At 42.2% G+C, this 24,403-nt stretch overlaps 1 protein-coding gene across 8 annotated transcripts in view; it reads left to right on the top strand.

Moving 5' to 3' along the window:
• Positions 1–24,403, top strand: part of WDPCP (WD repeat containing planar cell polarity effector) — a 156,788-nt gene that overhangs the window by 118,507 nt on the left and 13,878 nt on the right. For 7 of the 8 annotated variants that reach the window (XM_054194449.1, XM_054194447.1, XM_054194448.1 and 4 more), the window contains 2 exons: positions 21,327–21,462; positions 22,956–23,090. In XM_054194449.1, coding sequence (XP_054050424.1) covers positions 21,327–21,462; positions 22,956–23,090 — 271 coding nt within the window. The remainder of the gene's footprint in view (positions 1–21,326; positions 21,463–22,955; positions 23,091–24,403) is intronic. The other variant, XM_054194454.1, reaches the window with a different exon arrangement.

Here is a 24,403-nt window from a genome sequence, read left to right as displayed (position 1 = left end):
TTTTAACCTTCAAATCAATAGCTTTCACCCAAAAGGGATTCATGTTGTGACAAGACAGATAACTGCTGCATAGTTGAAAGGCAAGTTGGGAAACCTTGTACTTCTACTTAGAATTAAATTCAGAATATTAGTAATGCTAATGTTTAGGCAACATTTCTAACAGAGGTATCTTAATAAAAACACTGATGTTGAGATAATCACATTGTTCTGAAATGCTAGATGGGACTGACTAACATTTTGATGTTAGCGCTTGAGGTTTTTCTACTTAAAATAGAAATTTAAAACATTTCTGGAAATATTCCATCATGTTTGCAAGTGAGATAGGAAATCTTATCAGTTCTCACAGAGACGGAGGTCTAATTTCCCACAGTGTTCATAAGATGACATTCAAAATGTAGGGGTCCTAAATGTTTCACCTTACTGGCAAGGAACATCACCAATTTGAACTGTAAGTGGAGAATTTATTCATTTCTTCTTAGTTGTGTGATAGTATTTTATATCGAATGGCTTACATGTTCTTTGTGGTAATTAATAATGACACATGCTATAGTGTTTTGTCTTCCATATGGAGTGTCTGAGATACCAGTCTGGTCTTGCATACAGTCTGCTACCTCCAAATCACTTGTAATTTACTCAGATCTTCCCCTATTCCTGACAGTCCTGGTGAGCCTGCTTGCATTTCAAGACCGTGTTTAGAATTGTCCCTCTATTTTTGTAATCTTCTCTGTCCCTGCATTAGCCTAGTTGATAACATTTGTTCCTCTTCTGATCCCTAATGGCTCCTTTCATCTGTCAAGCAACAGGCTTTTTCCTTACCTTCATGTACCCTCTCTGACGGTGATGGCAAAGCCTTCTTCATTTCCTACTCTTCTTTGGCATACGCATCTTTCTCTTGCTATCAAGTTTCGAGTTAACTGAGAATCTTTACTTTTTATTTCATGCCATGATTTTTATTTCACTGCGTAACACATTCATGGCATGCTTATAAGGTATTATCCAGTGCAGAGGTGAACCATGATCTGGAAAGTCTTGGGGAACACCTGTTTATGCTACAGTTTTTGAAACTCTGCTCCCTTCAGTGTAAGCATTAGATCTCCTATTTATTTATTTAGATTTTCAGTTTTAAGTCAATCAAAACCTCTGGAATCAAATTCTTTGCTTTTATTTTTCTAATAATGTGACCTTTTCCCCAGAGAGCCAGAAAAACATTTTAAATGAAAAATGTTTTTTAAGTATGATTGGCAGTTAACTTATGGCAAGAAATTAGTTTTCACAAGCACTTTTTTTAATTTTGTGCCACACAAGATGAGTGTCTTTGAAGATCCATAGTAATTTGAAATGATTTAACTGCTCATGTGTGCACTCCCTTGCACATATCAAGCCACACAGCGCATTTGATACAGAGCCCACTAAACACAATGAAAAGATTTCCACCATATTCAGTGGGCTTTGGATGGGGATTTTACCAAGTAACAAGCTCATGTGTAGGCCTGGCATTACCAGAACTCCTGCCCTTTACAAAAAAAATGACAAAGAGCCTGGTCTGGAAGGATGCTCTACTTGATGTAAATGGCTTGAGTCCCCCTGGTTTCAAGAGGAGCAGGTGGCTTATGGCATGGAAGCCTATTACAGTGGTAGTTCTGGGATACCTACTTCCTTGGGAGTGTGACGATATGGTCCCATAAAACTATGGATCTACTGAACCACCTTCTTTATTCTGATGTGTAGCCTTTTGTTAATTACATTTTTAATTTTCCAACTAGTAGTGAGGATTCGACTCTATCGAGAGGTTACAGGCACTAATTGCTCCCCTCCATGTGTCTTTTCTGGGAAGTGGAGTCGTTTGTTTTCCTTAAGGTCTACAGTGATGCCAAACTATTTTTGGCTCCGCCTCATCTCACCTCTCCGCTTGCTTGTGTCATGATGTCAGTTTTGATCTATACCTTCCCACTGCTCGACAGCTTTGCCTAAAGACATAATCCTCAGCCCCTAATAATTATAAGTACATCAAAGGCTAGCTGGTTTGCTTAGCTGCAGAGGTCTACACAAAGATCTGTGTATCTTCACTTGAAAGAGATTTATAGTTTTGTGTCAAGCTTTAGAATAATCATGGCATTCCATTTTTTTCCCTTCTTTATCGTGCCATATTCTTGCCCACTATGGAATCTGATTTTAAAAGTGCCAGTATATGCCTGAAATTAAGACACTATTCTTAATATTTTCATTTTAATGATGTCCATATATTGTAATATCTGTCAGCAGTAAAATTAGGCCGTATTTCATATGAAAAAGTCTTACCAAGAAGTCATAGATCAACCATTTTTTGCCTTCATATTAAATGATGTGTTAAGGAGAAAAAAAGAAAACTCAGTAACTGGAAGAGCCAGTTAAATTTTTTGTATCTGTAGCCACATACTGTGACTGGTTTATAAAGAAAAAAATTACAGTATTTCCAAATCCTGGAAATTGAAAGGAGTTGCCTATGTCTGATCTGTGTTTAATCTACTAGCAATTAGGTTATTGCAAAGTATGTGAGGTCTCTTATCTCAGATCTTTTCAGTATATTTCCATCTTATCCCTATAACCTCCAGCAAAGTTGGTGCACAGAGACAATAGAGAATGGATGACGCTAATTACCAAGTAAACAACTTATTTTCCGTGGCAACGTATCAAGAAGTAAGTTACAAAAGTGAAAACAATTCACAGAGATATTCCTTAGGTGATCATGTTACATGATAAAGAATAGTTCAGCATAAAAGATCTCGAAGCGTTGCCCATGGCACAGCATTGAAGAGCAGCAAGTCAGTATTCAAATATCCGTTGACATTATAGCTAGGAATTTGACTTCTCAGCACTGACTGCGTAGACTGAAGTAAATTTAAATAAAAAGTACACATAGTTAAAATAACTGTTGAAACAAACTATCAAAGAAATGGATGCAGGGAAAGTGTCTTTGCACTGAGACTAAATGAATACCTTTCTGGGAAATAGGTTTTAGCCAAATACAATTTATGCCTTAGTCAAACACAAGTTTTTCTGGCTCGGTGTAGGATACCTGGATGAAGTTTAGTGGCCTCTAATTCACTGTAGGTCAAACTAGATGATTTACACTGTATCATTATAGTATAATATTCATATGTTCTGGATTCCAGTCTTGCCTACAGCTCTGTGAAAAAGCCCCTGGTAAATCTCCCATTAGCTTCAAAAGGCCCACATGTGGGCTAAAAGACTGCAGTTAAAAGCCACATAATGTATATTCACACATCTCGCTGTATGCACGTGTGTGTGTACATAAGTGGGTGTTATGTTTACACATACACAGCCAAAATCTGGCCAGTCATAAAAATAGCTCCAAATCTGAACGCAAGCGCTGGATTAATTTTTACGTATTTATATTTTGCTTCATGACATCAGCAGCCACAGAATCCACTGCTGCTTTTTTTTTTTTTTTTCTGAAGGAACAAGAAATATTCACAGCAGGAGGTGCTTTCATAATTGCCATCGCTGGCTGAGAGCTGTGTGTCTGTGTACTCACAGTGTGTCGGAGGCACGTTTGTCTCGCACGCCCTCGAGCCATCCTTGAGCCTCTGGTTTTCTGATAGGGAATTCGCCGGCTGCGTTTCTACGCGCTGCAAAAGAGTTGGCAAACACATATTTGCGTGGCAGTTGGTATGTGTTTTGTCCTGTTTGCTCTGCGTAATGTAACGTGATGTGACAGGCTGCAATTCATCACATCAGTGGCGTGACAGCAGAGGAATTGAAAAGAGGTATAATGGTGGGCTGACATGAGGTGCCAATTTAATGTTCAATTGTAATAATTCAACATTAAGTCTTTTTATTATGGCAAAGAATTAGCACCAAATATTCACCATGAGGGTGAGTTTTCAAAGTGATCAGATATCAGTCAACATCAGGAGGAGGCTGTAGATTCCTGTGCTCAGCAGGACCAGCTCTTGTCCATCTGAGAATCTTTGCACGTCTGGTTTCTGATCAAACAGACAAATAAAAACATTGAAGGACTATTTATTTATTGCCTCCTCTTTCACTACACTCCCCAGCCACACCACGGGCCTTTAAGTGAGGATGCCATAGAATTGCCCATGGCAAAATCAGAGGTTGAGGCTGTTTTCTTCCAAAGAGTGCTGCACAAGAGACTGCTTGACAGTTCACCCCTGAAAAAATCCCGCAACAAAGGCGAAGGTGTTTGATGACCTGATGTTAGTTCTTGTTGAATGCTTTCAGCCTAACAACACCAAGTCCCCTGTTAAAATCCCATCTCAGGGCTGGTGACATTCTAATAGGATATCGCTGGTGAAAGCTGCAAGGGGCCCAAGAGTAAGCTTTGCACCCATCGTTGTTGTCAGTCTTGCACTTTCTAAAGTGCCCAACTGGTCCAGAAGAAGAAAAGAAATGGGCTGTTTAAGAAAAAGTGTTTGTGAAAAACTGATCAACAGTGCCTAATACAAGGCAGTAAGTACATCCAGAATTAATGACTTTTTCTTCCTTTGGCATACACTCTGTATTTCATTTCATCTATTTGAAAAATCTTTCCCCTAAATACTCCTGTTGGTTAGTCTGCACCAAGACTTCCTTTTCCTTTAAGTCTCAGTGCCACAAAACTCCTGTGCAAGTCTTGAGCTCAGGTTGGATGGGGCTTTGAGCAACCATGTCTGGTGGGAGGTGTCCCTGCCCATGGCAGGGTGTTGGAACTAGAGAATCTTTAAGGTCCCTTCAAACCCAAACCATTCTATGATTCTGTGATTCATGCATGAATAATATCTGCCCTTCAATAATAGTTTTCACAGCATTCAAGGTACCAAAAGTCCTGAGTTGTGCTAGATTTTAAACCATAAAATTCAGTCTTAAAAACAGTTTGTGAGGCAGCGTTGGTTATCTCTGCAATGTTGATATTATGAAATGGCAAAATATTACAATATGATGAAAAGATATCATTAATAATAGCTTATATGCATGTACAGTGATCATTATAATTAGTTACTGCAGCTACACTGACGGTGTCCCACCTTTTCATCTTTATGATAACCAAAGATGCAAGAGCTTGATTTCTGCCTCCTGCCCTCCCAGCCTGGCTGTAACACCCGCCTTCCCCGGGAGCTGGGGCCCCCCAGCACCTGTGTCCCTGCTTCTCCTCCAGGCACAGCTTCCAACCCGCCCCCCCACGACCACCTTTTGCCCATATTTAAAGCGATCCCTTTCAAATGTGTTTGCAAGGCTGTGTTTGATGTCAGCACGCAGGCTTACCGTGCCTGACTCCACCAGCCCTGTCTGGATGGTGCTCGGAGCTCAGCCTGACTTCTCCTAAGGAACTGGTGGCAGGAGTTACAAGGATTTTCTTGCTGTCCTTCACCAGTGATGGCTCTGAGCACAGCTTTGAAGTCCTTGCATACCACAAGATCAGGAAAAAGTCAGGATATAGTTCTCACATAAATTAGATCCCATGGATTAACCGCTTAACTGATAGTTTCAAAATTTTCACTGGAAAGGAATGAGGAAGACAATATTCTTTCCTGTAGAATTACATTAAAAACCTATGTGTGACTTCTAGTCTTTTCAGAAATATAACACTGTTTGGTAACAACTGCTGGCTTATATTTTTTCCTTGATGTAACCCACCTGCCACATCATGCTATGGTTACTCATGTACCTCTGCTAAATTTAGTCATTTCCTTTGCTAATGTTCTTACTGCTGAAAATCCCCTCTGGAGATATCCAAAAAGACATCAAGTGATGACTAGATTCTGGGGCCACCCCAGACATCTTGCAGAATAACCCCAGGACTTGCTCTTACATCACCTGGAAGCGTTGGTGCTCATGAACCATCAGGAGCCTTAGAAGAGCTCACCCTCGGACCGCGCCACGTAACCCATGAAAGGAAGGATTTGGGACCCAATCCCAAAAACCCTTCTCCTGAATCATCACCTGAAGCCCATTGCTAAATTTCACCACACCTCTGCCTAAATAATACAAACTTTTATTAACCAGATGAAAGATTTTGGCTACAATTAATTATTTATTTTACTACATAGGATGCATTGTGGCCAGAGAAAAACAGCCACAAAGTGCTTACCTTAGGCTTTTAGCCACCAAACGGCAAGATGTTTAGCTCTCAGCCGCGGATATGGAGCCTGCGTGGGCGTGGTCTGCTGCAGCGTAAGCCCAGATTGTCCTGCCAACTGTGCTGCTCTTGCCTCTTAGGGATGTAAAGGGAGAATTAGGACCACAGCACTCCATCATCGTAATAAACAGAATTTTAACAGTAAAACTTTCCAGAAAAAAAATCATGATTTCCTCAAAAAGTCCTGAAGGGAGCATGAGCTTTAGTCAATAACATATTTTCCTGTATTATAATCAACTACACTGTCCCAGCCTATTCCCTTGTGTGTTTGAGAGCTTTGCTGCCCACTTGGGAGCAGAAACAACACAGTAAGGCAGGGACTGGATGAAATTAGACCTTTCCAGCCATCACCAACCTACTGGATGACTTTGGCCAGCCCATTTTAGCCTTCAGTGCATTTGTCTTCCTTTGGGGATGGCATGAGGTCTCTGTGACCGGCTGCCCATCCTTTGGGCAGCATCATCCGAGCCCCGTGCCACAGCCCTTCACTCTTGTTGAGCTAATTCAGTGCTGCGCCCTCCGCCACTGTCGCCTTTCCAGCACTGCCCTCCCAGAGGTTAACCATTTTCTAAGATCACTTATTTTCTATAATATGAAGGAATTTTTACAACATAGGGGAAAAACACACCCCTGGGAAATCAGCCGTAATACTCTAGTTCGTATCTGCCATTAGGTGTCAGTGTGACAGCAACCATGGCTATTCTGGGGCCTGCAGGGATGCCACCCCATCCTAAACTTCTCATTTTCGACTCAGGGAAAAGACAATGTGCAACTGAGAGGAAGGAGAAGGTTGAAGAAAGCAAGAGAGATTTTATTTCAGGTTTTTCCATCGCCTAATTGAAGTTATTTACTAACAGATAAGTCTGTTTGCATTTCATTCAGTTTGTCTCGGGTTCCTGGTGCTGGTGTTGTCAAAGAAGTGTAATATTTGCAAAACCAGGACAAAAGCTTCTGCGCACACTGATCTGACACCCTATTTTAGGGCAAAAGAAACAGTACTTTGCAGTCTGCAGGAGGTAAACTACTTTGCCCATGTGCAAATGTTAAATTGCTCATGTAAGTTGGCGCCTGCCAATAGTGATGCTTATAGATGGGTCCTGCACAAGTAGGTTAAAATACTGTATTAGAAAAACAATTAAGAGTTCCACTCATTCAGAAGAAAAGGATATAAAAACTTAAAAGCTAGTTTTAAAGCAACTTTTTGTGTCTGAAATACTACCTTATTTTGGTGTATCAGTGGTATGCATGATGAAGAAATAGTAAAAACATGACATGTATTAAGGAGTTTGCAAATGTTTTTAAACAAAGTTTCAGGCATTTCCCAAAATGAAATGGCAAAACTAGCGAACAGTTTTTGGTTACATGGGAGTTCTGAAAGTTAGTACAGTTTTAAAATAAAAATCAGTTTGGGGAAAAAAAGTATTTTCAGAAGAAAATGAATTTTAAAAATATTCTCCAATTGCCTCTAGTATTGGGAATACCTCAATTGCTTGTAGGATAGTGGTTTTTTGCCTTAAGTTTGGAACTGGAAATGTTTCCACCATTAACATTAATCAGATTTAGATCAGGTCAACATAATGGCTGAATCAGCTTGTCTTTCACCAGGATCGGGGAATCTGTTGAGCAAGAAGATCACTTGGATTCAGCTTTACCTTCCTCTTTTCTCCTTAGAGATGGAAGAGATTGTGAGCATCACTTAAATGTGATGTGTTTTTTGGGGGGGGGTTTATATCGATAGATTAAATCTTGAGTAGCATCGTGCTGCTGTGATGAGCATCAGAGCACACTGGCTTTTCTTTTAGCTACTTCCAGTTTTCTAGTGAATGGATGACACTGGAGTGGTTATTCCTGAGGGTGCCCTGCTCAGCCCAGAGGAATCCTAGCCAAGGTGAGGATCCTCAGGTACCATCTCTGGTACAGTTCCCCAAGTCGGATAGCTGCAGTTCTCTTTAAGAGGGCAAAGACTTCCAAGATTTGGTAGCCTTGCCCCCTTCAATTTGGGGATGGGGGAAGAAAAATCTCATGTGCCAATTTGACCTTGTCTTTATAGTAGATAATTATAGGCATTAGGAATAGAAAAGATGCCCGATTAAATGTCTCCCGCAACCTGCTAACACAAGATGGTGAAGTAATCCGTGAGTGTTTTCATAGTAAGAGTTGCCACGCTGGTGTTCTTCCACTCTTTATGCTGCTCAGCTTGCCTAGAAAGCTGTGTCCTATACATTAGTTTCCTTGCACCCCCAAGGGTCTTTTCCAACCTAAATGATTCTATGATTCTATGATCTTAAATAGCAGTGATTAAACGTTTCTTTATATTGGTTCTGGTGGGGGCTTGAAGGTTCCTGCTCTCCTATACATCTGTTTTGACTTCAGAAATGTAAATCGAAGAGATCCATATTTTTACATGTGGTTTCAGACCAGGTTCTTCTTCTTGTTTGTGGTACAAAGGGAGCAGATGAAAATGCCAGCTTTAAACTGAGCACTGTTCTAGCAGAAAGAGTATTGCTTCAAGCCGCTCTTTACAGATCAGACATTTTCCCTCCAACTGATCCCTTCTCCCTACAAAGGCCTGAGTCCTAAACCAATACAAAAATGTCCCACAAAGCGTGAAGTGCAAGGAAGAGTTTCCACCCAAAGTCAGAGAAGAGGCAGAGGGAGCAGAGTCAGGCTGTAAGGAAGGACTACAAGGAGCCAGTAATAACCAGGTAGACAGTAAACATCTCTGGGTGATGCATGTCAGTGTGAGAAGGGCTGGTGGTGGCACATAAGGAAAGAAAAAGATTGCCGCGGCAATGCAGGATTGTGGAAAGATGCTTCGTGAGGGCAAACTTTCCCTGTTGAACATTGATTGCTTTCTATGGATACAAAATGCACTTTAAGTGATGAAAGGAGTGGCTGACAGGCAATGCTGTATTCAACAGATATGAGAGAATGCAGTCTAGGTTAATTACCTTCTCTTAAAAAAAAAATAGTTTTTTCTGAAAAGGTGAGCATCTGTCTGAGACAGAATCTTATCTCCAAACTCCTGTTGTCCACTTCAATGAGAAGAGGAGCAAGAAAGGGAATGAAATGGGGCAGAGAGGGGGCTCCAGCAGGAGCCATGGTGATTTTTTTTTCCCCTGGCATCTAGCGTCAGCTCTTTGCATTGCTTCCCATGGACTTTCCTCCTGGTTACCTTCAGAAGCACAAGCAACGCCAGGAGCTTCCCACAGCTCCCTCTGGGGCTCTGAGCTTCCCAAGCGGCAGCCGCAGCCGCTGACAGAGTTTATTTAAAAAGGCAAGGAGAAAGTATTTGTGTTTACAGAAGGCAGCGTATAGTGTAAACTACCTCTGTGAGGTTTTTAAAAAAAAAAAAAACAACCAACAAACCACTCTGATTCATGCCACACTGTAATTGAGGGATACCAGTCAGATGAAGATCTTCCCAGGGAGTGTAAGGAACAGCCTGGGAATGAAAAACCCGCTGTTTCTACAAGGTTGCATTTCTGTGAAGCATAGTGTGACCCCTTTACGTTTTTCCTCTAAATTCGTCTCTTCTAATGGTAAGGGGTGAGAAGGAAAGTGTCAACCCATCAGTGGGGGTTTTCAGCTGCCGATAGGGTCACATCGGCTTTTAAGGTCTTTGGGCACCCGGACCACAAAATGCGCTGGTGGTTATCAGCAAGTCCGTGCAGCAAAGCGCCGGCGCGGGTGAGTGACGGGCAGTAAATGCCGATCGGGGACGACCTGCCCTTATATCTGCTTCAGTGGCTTTATTAGCCACACCTTTCTTGTAAATTGTAAAGTGTCAGTCAGGGCGCTCCGGAGATGGTTAAAACAAGACGTGCTCTAATACCACAACTTCTTTTATGTCCTAGTGCCTTGAGGTGCATTTAGAAAATGCGTCCAAGTTTTATCTCGTATTGTAGGATTTTGCCAAAAGACATTGAGCAGAGCACTGTGTAAGTGTCATTAAGAGAGCTTAGCAACAGGATGGATATTGCTTGTGTATATATATGTGTATGCACACACACAGCTTGCATATATGCACATCACAATAAAGTTTTAGACTTTGCAGCTTTAAAATAACATGTTGATACCTACTGCGTAGCATGTTTTCTATACATTGCACCGGTGTTGCTAATTTTTTATGCAGATACACACACCCCAGACCCCATAAAAACTTGGCCCTCGTTTTATGAAAACTTATCCAAGAAATTTCCACCATAATATCCTAATTCTTAAAGCACAAAAGATATTATAGAAAGTCAGTATTTTTAAAAGGACTGAAAAAATACATAAGCATTTTCAATTTTGGTACATGGAAAGCTAACTCCTGTTAAACTCTGCAGGTATTAAGCTCGTTGTTATCGGAGTAAGTTGAGTCTACGCACCCTTCCAGCAGGAGTAACATTTTTCGTTCTGTGAAAGCCACTGATTATGAGCGTTAGTCTGGCAGAGGCCAGAAAGCAATACACTGCTTTGTAATTTCGGCTTTGTTTACAGACAGTATTGCCATTTTTTCCATTATTTGGATTAGGCAACTAACTGGTCCCAAGTTTTTCTTCATTAAAAGAAAAAGAAAAAACCCTCCTTTTAATAAGTGTGTGCTTCACACTTTCAAACTTCAATAGCATAGAATTTTTCACTTGATCAGAAAGCTGATTTAATTTGCTGCTAGGTTAAATGTTAAAGGTTTCAGTCTTATGACCATGAATTCTCAAATTAAATTCAGTGCATTGCTTAAATTTCTAGCTGCAGTGCATTTAGCCTAATTGCTTTGGTAAGTTGGATGCTTAGTAACTACTACTTTTCTGAATTTTCGTCTTTAAAGGCGAGCAGTGCAATAAGCCTGAGGGGCACAGGTGGGCTAGCCTGCTCTTTGGGATTCACCTGTGGGGTCTTTGGCTATCTCTTCCAGTCTGACCGCATCCTCAGACCATGTCTGATGAGGCTGTTCTGCTGACAAGGGAGAGCATTTAAGCACCTGTAGGTTTTAGCTATTTAAGCCCAAATCAGTTTTGAAGCAACAAGAAAGGCTGAGCAAAATGGTTCAGATTTCAGTCAGCTAAATGTGTGCACTGGGCCTTTAAGTATTTGGCCAGACACATCTTGATTGCTTGGCTTTTGTTTTCACCCTTGGAAAGTCAGCTGGATAATACCCTGTTGCCAAAGTCTATTCTGTGATGCTGGGGGCTGAGAGGGAGAATTAACAAAAAAACAGAGGTATATTTATGCATTTCCCGCTTTTTGTCAGACAAGCTATTTGCAGTCATTTTCCATTTCCTTGCAATGTTAAATATAAAAATCATAGGGACTTACAATGATCCCACTGATGCAATCTTTAAGGTGGGCTCTTCTCCTTGTGGACAAGTCGCAATGCAAACACGAGGGGGATGGAAGGGGTAGAGGAAACTTCCACCAACTGCACCCAGCAGAGGCAAGCCCTGAGTGTCTTAGTTTTTTCCTCTTTGTTTACAGCATTTTTTAAGGCTTTGAGTTCTCACGCAACGTATATGTCATTAAATGGCTGATGCCTCTTTGCACACGTTGTTGTGATGGCCTGTGGCAACCTGAATTAATTGTTTCAGTAGTTGATGGTGGTTACTAGCCATAATTATTATAATTTGCATTTATAAAACCATCTTTCATCTAAGGATCTCAAAATGCTTTTGCGCACATTTAATTAAGCTTCACAACATCCTGTGAGGTAAGTGTCAAGAGTGTTGTTATATCCATTTTTACACAGGTTTCTCCAAGAAAACAAGGTCAGTCTCTAACGTGACTGGTATTTGGTTCACATCACACTTGCACAGGACGGAGCAACTAGCACAGCTGCAGGAATTCGGGGTGCTGATCTAGGTCACTCTGCATCTCCCACATAGCTTTTGCTGCCGCCACACTGTGTGGACACATGCACTAAGCCACCACAAACACAGTCAGAGCAACCTCAGCCCAGATTCCCAGTCTGAGATGGCCCTTGCTTTCCCAGGAGCACTCCAGCAGCAGAAAAGTCTTGGGAAGAAAACCAGATAAGCACCCCACATATTGCACAAGATGACATAACCCATCCTGCAAAGATCTGTGCTTTCTGTAACTTTCTGCCTTAACATTTAAGCCTCTCTTTGCAATCTGTGCACAGCAAGACATTTTTACTACAGCCAACACCAAGCTGCAAGCAACATAAACTTACCCTTATCAATCACTCGCTTGTTCTAGAGGAGGCTGCACGCACTTCATCCCCAGCTCCTTCCAGCCATGGACCCAACCCCGTGGGCCATCAACACTCCTGAGATCTACTAAATTCTAGATTACCACTTGACTGTGCTACTTAAAGCAAGGATCAACTCACGCAAGATAGACTTGGAACTTGAGGGGACAACAGGAAGAGATGGTTTTCAAAAGCTCATTTCTTTTTCAAACATGTAACTATGTTGTTTAAATTCAGCCTGGCTCTCTGTAAGTTCTGTTGATCACCATATTAGCCCTGAGGAAGACAGGTCTAAGTAAGTGCTTGCAAATTGAGTAAGAAGTCCTGGGCCATACCTTCACGAGTTCTTTACCGTCCCCATCAATTTATAAGGGCTTGTTTACATGTGGCAATGACCAGATTAGCTGTTTTGAAAGAACTCTGCCTGTGGATGCACTTATTCCAAAATAAAAGCCACTTTGCTTTTCTAAATTAAGTGGACTTATGGGTTCATAATGATTATTCTGAATAACATGAGAAAGAAAGCAATTTCATTCCTAAGTAGACCATTCAGCAGGTATATTCTGAAGTGACCTGTCTGGCTAATTTCTCATGTTGATGCTTTTTAAGGCACCAACAGCGTCGCACAGTCATCAACAACCAATTTTGTTTTCAGTCCATCCTTTTCCTGGAAAGGGTGTGCCGATGCCAGGCGAGAGTCAGGTTGTCTTTGTCCAAGGTCTTGCACGCTTCTCTGTCTTCACCTGACATTGTTTCTGCATAACCTAACAGCATGAAAGAATTTCTGAAAACATTCCTGTTTTTTTCTAATGTCAAAAAGCACTGCTGGAGCACAAATGGAAGAGACTTCAATGTGTCCCACACCACATGTAGGAGACGACAGTAGCAGCAGAGGCTTTGTCCTGGATTCTTTAGAGGAGCACCCCAGTGAAGCCCAGTCAAAGTTGGTCCCGCTCCTCAACTTAAGCACGTCTAGATTTTCCTTCAGAGACGGTATTGCTCATCCCCGATTCTTTTCAGTTCCCCTGAGTCAATTCAATGTACAGGGTTTGTTCTGGTCCCATGTTTCTGTTGTGGGGGAAGGAACTCCTGGCAGCCAGGAGAGGAAGTCTGGCACAAGAACATAAAGCATTTCATTTTACCTGATGCCATCTACTTCACTTTCAGCAGAAGGAGAGGACAGTCACTGGGCTAAGCCTGCATTTTTACTGAAGCTTTCTTCTGCTTGTCCTCTCCTCCAAACTTGCTCATGTCTACTGCTGCACAGAAAAGAAAAGAAAAATGCAGTAGTGACCTGGGGCTTGGGAGAATATGGTGCCATGGCAATCACAGCATCAGACCCACAGAGAGGTTTTCCATGTAGTTACCTGAAAACCATGGCAGTAACTTCAAATCAGGACTTTTGGGGTTTGTTTCTCTTTTTTTTTTTTTTTTTTTTTTTTTAAGTGGGGTTTTTAAAAGCTCTGCTCGTGTTATCTCATATTGCAGAAATGAGACTTGATGGGCACTGTGTTATCCTTTTTGGACCTCAATCACTCCCAAAGATTCAAGATGAACTCTGCCTGCCCAGGCACCAGAGTCAGTGCCCCGGGGAATTTCTTCATATCTAAGGGATATGCAGGATGTGTACTCGCATGCCCTTGCTGCCTCTCAGCTCCAGCTGTACATGCAGTTTTGCTTTAGGAACCTGTACCTCCAGTATTGCAATATCTCTTTCAGTCTCTGTCATCAAGAGTTTAAATACAGTTCAGATCAGTGTTAGTGGCCCAGCTCCAAATGAGGAGAATTGCTGCAATTCGTTATCTTGACAAATTAACTGGTCTGAGGCAATTCCTTTTTGAGGGAGATACAATTAGCTAACTCTTGAACTCTAGCTTTGCTCCAGCGCTATGGCATAGTTATGCACCTGCTCAAAAGGTTTTGATGCTGCAACTGAGACTTTCCCACCTGTAAATGTAATTTCTGCACCGAGAGCCTTAGTGTGACGCAGCCGTGCTCTGCTGTCCTCATGCCACTCTCGTACCCCTCTGCAGCGCAGGGTAACGATGCAAACCTCATTTATAAAGGACTCTGACCACAGCTGATTAAAAAAAAGACTGAAGACCCAAGGTGGTCTTGTTGAACAGCCTCCAGAGGAGGGTCAGTGATAGAAATGCAGGGTCCTTGTTACAAAAAACACCAGAAGGGCCTGGCAGGGAGGGTGTTGTATCAGAGAGACACATCATCAGTCGTCCCATCCTCTGTTTTGAATACCAGTCCAGTGGAAAATAGGGTTTTCCTACCCCTAATCCACTGTGTAGAAAACAGTAGCCCATGCAGACCCAAACCAGAAATATCCTTCTATTGTTTTGTCCCTGGGATTTAGGCAGGAGTTTCTAGTTGCAATCCCTCAGTCCTTATATACCTGGTGAAAACTGGGTTGCCTTCAGGTACAGTAACCCTCTCCTGATGTGGACAGGAGCTGATGCTCCAGGGAAGGCAGAGTGACCTCCAGCCTTGCCCTGGTTTCCCTCAGCTCCTGGCCTGGAGGAGCAGCTCCTTTCTGCCTCATTCTAACAAGCAATGAAAATACATCCACAGCTACGCGTTGTTCTTCCAACCCAATGTGGGCAGATGCACTTCTCATCCATTTCCCTGTGGAAAGCATCTCCTTCTGCCCCTCAGCTGTAGCTCACCCATGGGCATCATCTTCCCTTGCACAAGAGCTCCCAGCTGCTAAAAGATATCCCTTAACCATCCATCCGAACCATTCCCTTTTGGAAACTTTGTTTGGCATGAAGTGGTCCTGCAGAAGGCTTTCATTTGCCTAGAGCCACTTTGTATGGACTTGGTGGCTGGGAGTTTTCTTGAGCTCCTCTTTGAACTCCAAGCCGTCAGCATCCAAAACATTTAACCCTCAATTTCTTTTCTGCCTTATCAGTTTGGCCAGCTTCCAGCTGGCAGCGTTTATTTGCAGGCTTCCATTCTGCATCTTTGGGTTTGCAGATGTATTTCTCTTTCAATTAACCCCCTGAAATGGTTTTCTTCTCCCTTGAGCCTACCTGCCTCCGGTCCGGCCGGCACATCTCCCTGCTCTGGATGCCCGGAGGGCAGAAGCCGGGGGCAGAGACGCTGGGTCCTTGGGCTGGAAGTGCCAAGCGGAGGGTGTGCCCCGTACACGGGCGTCACGAAGAGCAGCTGAAGGAACACGCAAGTTCGGCAGCGCCTGCTTTGCCCGTTGTGGGTTGGGGCTTGCAATGCCGGAGGCGCTTTTGTCTCTGTGGAGTCTCTAAAGCATCACTTAGGAATAATCATGTCTTCCCTGAATGCTTCTCACTGGGATGCTCTGGAGCATGCACCCGCATTTTCCTCTGCTGCAGCCTTCACCCCAAACAATGGGAGCATCTGTGCTAGCAAAGCTTTTGCCCAGCTTTACTTTGGAACAGGTATTTCTAGATAGTCACTTAAAAGGAAAAAAACAAAAAGACCTGGTCTAAAGTACCACTTACCAAACAAAGAGAATGCCTAGTCACCAGGAATGTCCTCCCTCCTATACCTGCTGTAATTACTGAGCAAGAGCAGCCTTAGGTTGCTCATCTTGTGTCTTGGCACTCCAGCCTGTTAGCACGCATTGGCAGCCGAGAGGAGAGCCGCTTGCCCGCTGCCAAGATTACGAGGCAAACTGCACATGGTTTGGGAAACCTGATAAAATCTAGAGATGCAGGATCTCTATTGCTGGGACACTAGTCAAGCCTTTGAAGTGAAAGGGCCTGGAACTGAAGCAAATCCTTGGTTATTCGGTCTCTCTCAGCTGGCGACCCTTCACGGTTTGTTACTACCACATCTGGATCACCCTGTAAGACACGCCTTTTAAAAAAAAAATCAAAGAATTTTAATTTTTTAAGAAATTAAAGAACTGCTAGGGCAGTTCCTAAGTAACCTGATTACTTAGGCTGCAGGGAGATCTAAAAGGAACTATTCAGCCTATATAGTGGTTAACTTAATTTTTGTGTATGATTCTAGCAGAGCAAATGAGGAGTAGAGATTAAAATCTCAGCTGGAGCTAGCAAAGACTTGGCATTTCTATTTGCAGAAAGTTTTAAGTCAGGTTTCGCTGCAAGCGGCAGAAGACTGAGAAGTGAAACATAACTGTCTATGCTGGAAAAAAAAAAGAGGTGTTTATAAATGCTAACTACTTATTTAGTTTTATCACAAAACTTTTATTTTAATTCTTAAATTTCCTGGCACACCCACTGAAACAGTTTTGCTGCTACTAATATGCCTAATAGCCAACAAGTGAAATAATGACATGTTATCCTACCATTAAGGGTTCCTTCTACTTAGGAGTGATTGAAGTACCTTATCTTCTCAGGTATCAAATTGTTAAATTACAACACAAATGGGAGATATTCTGATTTAATGTACCTTTTCCTGCTCTCTCAGCACTAACAGCTGTTCTCCAGTACTATAAAAGCAATATTTCAACAATTTATATTTGTCAAATGAAAACATGTCAACACTGGGAATTAACAAAACAACACAAAAATAATCTAAAAATAAGATGCCATGGAAAACTAGACCAAAAGAAGCAGAGTGTAGAGTTATATTTTTCCACACACACGAACAAATCTGTGTGGTTTCCCTGCAGGAATTTGTTGAAAGTAAACAATTTTATTAGAATCTGTTCATTTAGAAAGGCATTTTCAGGAAAAAAATTGTAGCCAGAAAAAAAGAGCTGACCACACTCAAGTCAGCAATGGAAGTTCGCACTAATTTAGATACCAGAAGAACTTTAGCCACTGGCTTTAGAAATACCTTCATGTAGTTGGAGAAAACCTCGGATGGAGTTAAGGTGGAGCAACTTATGCGTGAGATGCTCAATATCACACCTCCTGCAGCAGTTTAAAAAAACCCCCAAAACCACCTCACAAAAGCATGAGAGCTTGATTTCAATAAGTCAAAATAAATAATAATAAAAAAAGAAGTTAGTGCAAAATACAAGGAGATACGAACTTATTCGCATGGAAATAGCTATTCAGGTAAAAAAACGTAATTTGTTTAAATGCCTAAAAAAAAGTGTGATTGTTTGGATAATTACTAAACTATATTGTTTTTCAGCACTCCCTTTGCTTAACCATTTGCATTTCTTCAGAACCTTGATTTGTTTCTCTCAGAAAAACTCTACTTCTTTTTTAAAAAAAAGAGCAGTACGTCTGAAGTCTTTATGGTTCACTGGGAGTTCATTGGGATATATTTGCAACTCCTGAAGCAAAAACCTGATATTTTATCTTTAGAAGGAGTTACATTTTTTGAACTTATTGAATTTTTCAAAGATCAGCATGAAGAGTTCTGATTAAATGCTTGCTTCAGCGTTTTAAAGGCTTCTTGTGTCCCTGTTGCCTAAGGAGGTCGTACATTACGATTGCTCTGTAAACATCAGATTGTACAGAATTGGCTCTGCATACCATGCCGGGCACACAAAGAAGAAGTCAAATGGCTTATCTCTCACTTATCAACTAGTTTATTTTTCATGCCAAAAAAAGGGCTATATTTTTACAAGAGCAGCTGCTACTTTGTAAATAATTTAATGGCTTCTGTTAAGTTGAGCTGTCAATTTTGCAAACAATATTAAAAGAAGATTTTCATTTTACCATGGGATTGCATGTTTTATAATGCATTTTTATCCCTGAAAGTCCAGTGGAGGATACTGGAGAGTGGAAACAGCTTCAGATTTGCAGACACAAATCCAAAAGATAATAGGTACGGTTAAATAATGACATATATATGAGCAGGGAAGGCATGAGATCTCATCAGCTGCGTACAGTGTTCAGAGAGCATCCTGCTCATTAACGTGTAGGAAAACTTTTAGTGGACTTGTGAAGAAACATAATTGGCTATTTCAGGTGGGTGCTAGGTGTAACAATATCAGCTATCAGCAAATTTTGGAAAGGCAGAATGTACCCTTGAGCGTATGCGTGTGTACATTATCCTAATATTGATCATGACAAATGGGATTTTGTAGATAAAGATTTTTAGCACAATATAATTCATATTTTTGCATCTGATTAATGATGAAACAACATTAGACACAATACCAACCCTCAAGTTTTGAAAATTCAAATTCAGATTCAAATCCTCAGATCCTAACATGGTAAGCAAATACTAGGTTAGAATTAAAACCTGCAAGAGTTTCTTGTGCAATAAGCCAAAGGAAGATCCCTGATTACCTGGATACAAAATCTTAGGTGCACCTTGTGATACCTCCAATGCTAGCACAAAGTCAAGTCTTTATCAAGTACCAAAGCCTAGCCTGAGCTCCCATCTAGATATGAGGACCACCACCCTCTCCCGGCTCTATGGCATTGTTGCCAAAATCCTTCCCTTTTTAATTAAATATGGGATATGTTGCCTCTGGTTTGGGAAGGGCTGTGTTGTTTAAACAGTGTTGCTTGTGCATTTGTTTTTCCTGCTGTAGCACTTCTCACCGGGAACGCAGTCCAATGTCCCACAACAAAAATGTTTATTTCTTTACACTAGAGCTCATATCAGATGGTTTTGTGGCTTTGAACCACTCCTGGCATCTGATCCTATCTAACGTTCTACTGCAACACTCCAGCTGTATACCCAGACTAGAATAGGCTCAAACCTCGTAACTTGAGGTCAGTTTCAGATATTTAATTTAGATATGAAAGTGCAAAGAAGTCTATTTGCACATCCGTGGGTAAGAACCCTCCTCATCCCCCAGTTTTGGCTAGAAGCGTGCTTGCATATGACAGACTGCTCTGTTTTCCATGAGGTTCCTATGGATCCAGTATGAGGTGTAACTGTGCTGCATCCACAGCACAAAACCTCAAAGTCAGTGGCCGTGGCTATAATTGCTCATGGCATTCATATATTAGAAATATGCCACACGAGGACTGGATACATCCAAATTGTAGCCCACTCCACATTACAACACTGCTGGGTCCCACCCAGAGCACATGTGTGAGTTACACTGAAGTGATCGACGTGAGAGGGCTGTGATTTATTCAGATCTGGTTCCAAGCAGGTATGAGAAAATGCACAGTAATAGTATGATGGAAAGAGGTTAAGACAAAGCGGAGCCAATCCTATTTCTTTTCCTTTCTCTTCTCTTGGTATCTCTCAGGGTTTGAAATGCCACTGCTCCTTGGCGCTGGGCCAGCCTCAGAAGTGATGTCTAAGGAGAAACCATGGACATCGTATATTGGTGAAAGACTGTAACTTTAAGGGGATAAGTTACGGAGGCCTTAAACATTATTGAGTAGGTGAAAAAAGAAAAAAAAAAGATAAAAAAGATTAATTACATCAGCTTGACTCACACTGTACGTCTTAGCTTTGACATTTAGAAAACTAACAGCTTTAACAGTTTCCTCCTTAAAAGCTAAGGCCAAGTGAAGAGGGAGGCTCTTCAGGACCAAAGATGCGGTTCACAGGTAGAAGCGTGGTAGTGAGAGCTGTGTCCCCAGGCAGAGGCTATCAAAGTTTGTCCCACGAGAGCTGTCATGGATTTTGCCTGCACACACATCAACAGGAATTTTGTTTAAGCCCTTTCCCAGAGTCCTTTGTGCATATCAAAAGCAGTTTCTCCTGCACCTTTGTAAGTTCTCCATATTGCTCCCTACCTTCTCTTGGCTGCTTGCTCTGCAACAGGCTCCAAGGAGAGACCTCCAAAGGAACCTACTTTACTTGTCCTTGATTTGAGTTTTCTAGACATAGAACATTGCTCATACACCCTTTTTTCTTCCCTCTTTTTTTTTTCTTTGGATTTTTTATTCAAAGTAGAGGATAAATTGCACCAGGGCCAGTTTATCTCCTTTATTTATTGCACTGTGGCTTGCATGCTTGGAGGCGTGTTGCCCCTGACCAAGTTGGTTGTTTTTAACGATTCTCCACATGTGGGAAATGGCAGCACAGGCAGAGAGTATCAGTTGCCTAAGAAAGCCAAATCGGTTGCCACACTTCACCCTCTCTCGCACCGCAGATGCTAATAATATTTAGGTAGCACGAAGAGTAGAAATAGTCCGCAGCAATCTTACGGCATTAGCTTTTTAGGGCTCGGAGATTCAGCAACACTTACAAGTAGATTTGCCCTCCTAAGCATTCTGGGTCTCTGGCCAAAATGTAAACTAGCAGTGTACTCGCAAGAGCATTATATTCTTCGCACTGCCCATGGTGTTGCCATGGGTATCGTACAGATTAGCTTATACAGGATCCGGGAAGGCAGAGAACAAGGGGAGAAAAACAGGATTAAAAAAATAAAAACGCAAAAGGGTCTTACGATTTTGAGAAAAATCTTTTAAAGTCTTTATCTGTAACAGGATTTTTTTTCCTTAATCCAAACTCTGCTAGCCTGGGGTTTGATTACATTTTTTATTTATTTATTTTAAGTCTCACACCTAGAATATGCAATTCCTCCTCTATATTTTTAAGTGGTTTGGGTATTTTCAAACAATTTCCTTCCCCAAAGGGCTCAGAGTAGAACTTGGGAATTGGAGGCTCCTCCTTCACCTACTTGAAGACTTCAGGTCTTGATTGTGAACGAAAATATTTTGGAACAAAGCTAAGGAAAGTCTTTATTTTTAGAGGGAGGAGTTATACATACTCTTGTGGGGGAACAGTCCAATTTATAAGACTTTGATCCATACTGCACCACTGAAATACTCCCACGCAGCAGCCTTTGGCAGCCAGCTAGGCCTTCTGTAGTTGACAATTTAGAGAAGACATTTCCTCCTCGCTAGCTAAAGCCAACACACACTCACTCACTCCCTTCCAAAAACTCTTGGATGTGTTATTGTTATTGGTCATTAGCTACTTGGCCTTCTTTTCAAGGCGAAAAGTCAAGAGTGAAAGCTGTGTAAGCATACGGTTTTCCATTCAATTTGATCCATTACAAGAGAGGACACCCATGTCCTTGTTGACATGTAAGGCAAACAATTGGCAACTTGGTCGGTACTTTTACATTAAGTGAGCCTAATACCATATCTTGATTCATCTTAACAGAACTTCTGGGGCAGTCAGAAGAAGAAGGTGCGTCTGGCGAAGCTTTCATTGACCGACCTTCAGAGCACGGAGGAGACCACAACCCGCCTGCTCCTGGTCCAGCTGTCAGAACACCAGCACACAGCTGCACCCACAGGTGAGCACCGCAGGAAAGGACACACGGGCAACTTCTGTGTCTGTCAAAGATGTTTCATAAGGCCAAGGAAAGTCCTGTATTCAACAGAAAATGGAAGGGAGGGGGGAATAATTAACTAAAATACTTTTGAAATGTTTGTTTGGTATTCTGAACTATCCTGACAACCTCAGTTGTCATCTGCGTCATGACAGCAAACACAATAAAACATTAAGACACTAAGCAGGAACTAAGGAAAACTTGGAAGCCAGAAGGACGTGGCATGGACACAGAACAATCTCCAGAAACACAGTTTGCGAGCATTTAACATGTACTAGCAGAACCATTTTCAAATTAAAACAATTGGGCAAATGCAGCCTTCTTTGGTGAATGTGCAGAAGAGAGAAACACAGCAATGGAAATGCAGCAAATTAACAATGTCAAACAGAACTTTTTAAAACCTAGCACGATCTATAAGCTTTCTATAAGCTCATCACCAGCCTGTGATCAGCATCCCTGTGATGATTCTTTCAAGAGTGCACTTCTTCCAAAGTTGATTCAAACCCGGAACTTACCTGTTAGGAGAGAAACAACAGGTCTGACGACTGGATTTTTTTCAAGAAGCATGTGTATGCTTTTGTTGCTAGTGAACCAGCACACCACCTTGCAACAGATGGGAAATTACAATGAAATGGCTCTTCTGCAAAGGTTAAAAAAGCATTTATTTCTCTTCTTTTTCTTCATGCATTCTTGTTAGAAAAGAAACAATTATTTGTTCCCAGAGAGTATATAGATGCATTTATTTTTATTTTCTATGCCACCTGTATGTAGGAACATCTTTAGTAAATCTAGTGAGAGTACAATGTTGCATTTCCACATTGACAAATCGTCCTAACCATTTGTATGTAACTGTGCTGAACACTTTTCATGTGGGCAAAAAATACATTTCTTTCTCCTTCTGGAAAGCTGGATATTACCTAGTTTTCTGTCTTTCTTCATGTGAAGAGATTGAGATTCTGCAGTGTTAGATATAATATCCATTATGCTGCCTGCACGGCAGTAGTGAAATAATTATTTTATACATAGCCTACAGTTTTTAGGCTACAGAATGCTGTCTGAGGCTTTCAGAGATATCCAATGGATGTGGAGATGGGACCTGCTTTTAAAAATACAGTGCACAATTATCTTCTCTTAACTTTGGGGATGGAGATAGCACTGTCTTGACATGGGCAAGTAATAAAGACAGCAAGATCACGCTGGAGACAGTATTGACTACAGAGGACTTTCCAAGTGCTCCAATAAAAGGAACTCCTTTAACAGAGCACTAGAGCAGAGACTAATCCCAACATGCCTCTGATCCGAAGGTATAAACACGCTATCCTCCCTTCAGCTCACCTTTTCCCTTTCGGAGGTTGCTATGACTCACACGTCTCTGGCAGTGCCGCATCTGCCTCCGTCAGGCGTCTTGGGGGAGAGATTTCAGAGTTCAACTTTACTCCTACTCCTGTGCTCCACAGCTTGACCGCGTTTGCTTGTGCCAGCCCAGGTGGGTCACCAAAAGTTGCTGAGCCTCACCAGCGGCTGCTTGCAATCACTGGAGCTACAGAAACTGCTGGGATTTCCCGAGGCTTTTGTTTGCTTCTTGCAGGTCGGTGAGTATAAAGCCAGCTCCCCACCCACGCCACCAGCTCCTCCGCCTGCTGACACCCGTTGCTTGCAAGCTGACCTCCCCCAGGTGCGCCCAGAGTTTTTGGTTGCCTCTTGCAGAGCTGTGAAAGAAAACTTCTCACTGCTCCCCTGGCTGGCCTCAGCTGCTTGAAGCCTGCCAACATGAACCGAAGTTTTGAAGGCACTCCCTGTGACAATGCCAGCTGGCTGGTAAGGTCACCTGCTGAGGCACAGGTGACTCCAACAACCTCTTCTCTGTGCTTAAAAAAAAAACAAACCACAGACGCTTACAAGCATGTAACTGTGGCTTGTGTTTGGCCTCCAGTTTCACAGCGTTTGTTTTCTATAATATATCTGCTGCCAAGTGTGCATCGGGCTTCTTCATGTGAAGAAATTTCTGTAAAGGAAGGAAGGGTTTGAGTGTTCGGAGCCTGCATAAATAGGAACGTTCTCAATTTGCAGTCATTGCAATGCTGCTTCTCTCTGGCCACTATTGGGGCTTTAGACTATGATTAATGGGATGGAATGCCGGATTCTGCACCAAGGACGGAGTAATGCTGGGCACAAGTATAAATGGGGAGAGGACTGGCTGGAGAGCAGCCCTGCAGAAAGGGATCTGGGCATGCTGGCTGGCAGAAGACTCAATAGGAGCCAGCAGTGTGCCCTGGTAGCCACAAGGGCAACCCGCATCCTGGGGTGCATCAAACACAGCATAACCATCTGGTCAAAAGAGGTGATTATCCCGCGGTACTCGGCATTGGTTCAGCCTCATCTGGTGTCCTGTGTGCAGTTCTGGGCCTCATCATTTAAAAAGGATGTGACAGTCCTTGAATGTGTCAAGAGGAGGACACCAAAGCTGGTGAAGGAGCCAGAAGGCATGTCCTCTGAGGAGCGGCTAATTGTCTGGTTTGGGGAAAAGAAGTCTGAGGGGGGACCTCGTTGCTCTCTGCAGCTTCCTGAGGAGGGGACATGGAGAGGGAGGTACTGAGCTCTTCTTCTGGGGATCCAGCACCAGAATGCATGGGAACGGTTCACAGCTGCACCAGGGGAGGTTCAGACTTGACATTAGGAAGCATTTCTTTACTGAGAGGGTGGTCAAACACCGGAACAGGCTTCCTAGAGAGGTGGTCGATGCCCCAAGCCTGTCAGTGTTTCAGAGCCATTTGGACAAGGCCCTTAAAAACACGCTTTAACTTTTTGGCAGCCCTGAATTGGTCAGGCAGTTGGACTAGATGATCGCTGTAGGTCCCTTCCAACTGAAACAGTCTATTCTATTCTATTCTATTCTATTCTATTC

Source organism: Rissa tridactyla, chromosome 3 (genome assembly GCF_028500815.1).
Source record: "Rissa tridactyla isolate bRisTri1 chromosome 3, bRisTri1.patW.cur.20221130, whole genome shotgun sequence".
NCBI classification, from domain to species: Eukaryota; Metazoa; Chordata; class Aves; order Charadriiformes; family Laridae; genus Rissa; species Rissa tridactyla.
Note: the sequence above shows the minus strand (reverse complement) of the source record. Positions and strands in the feature narration are given on the sequence as shown.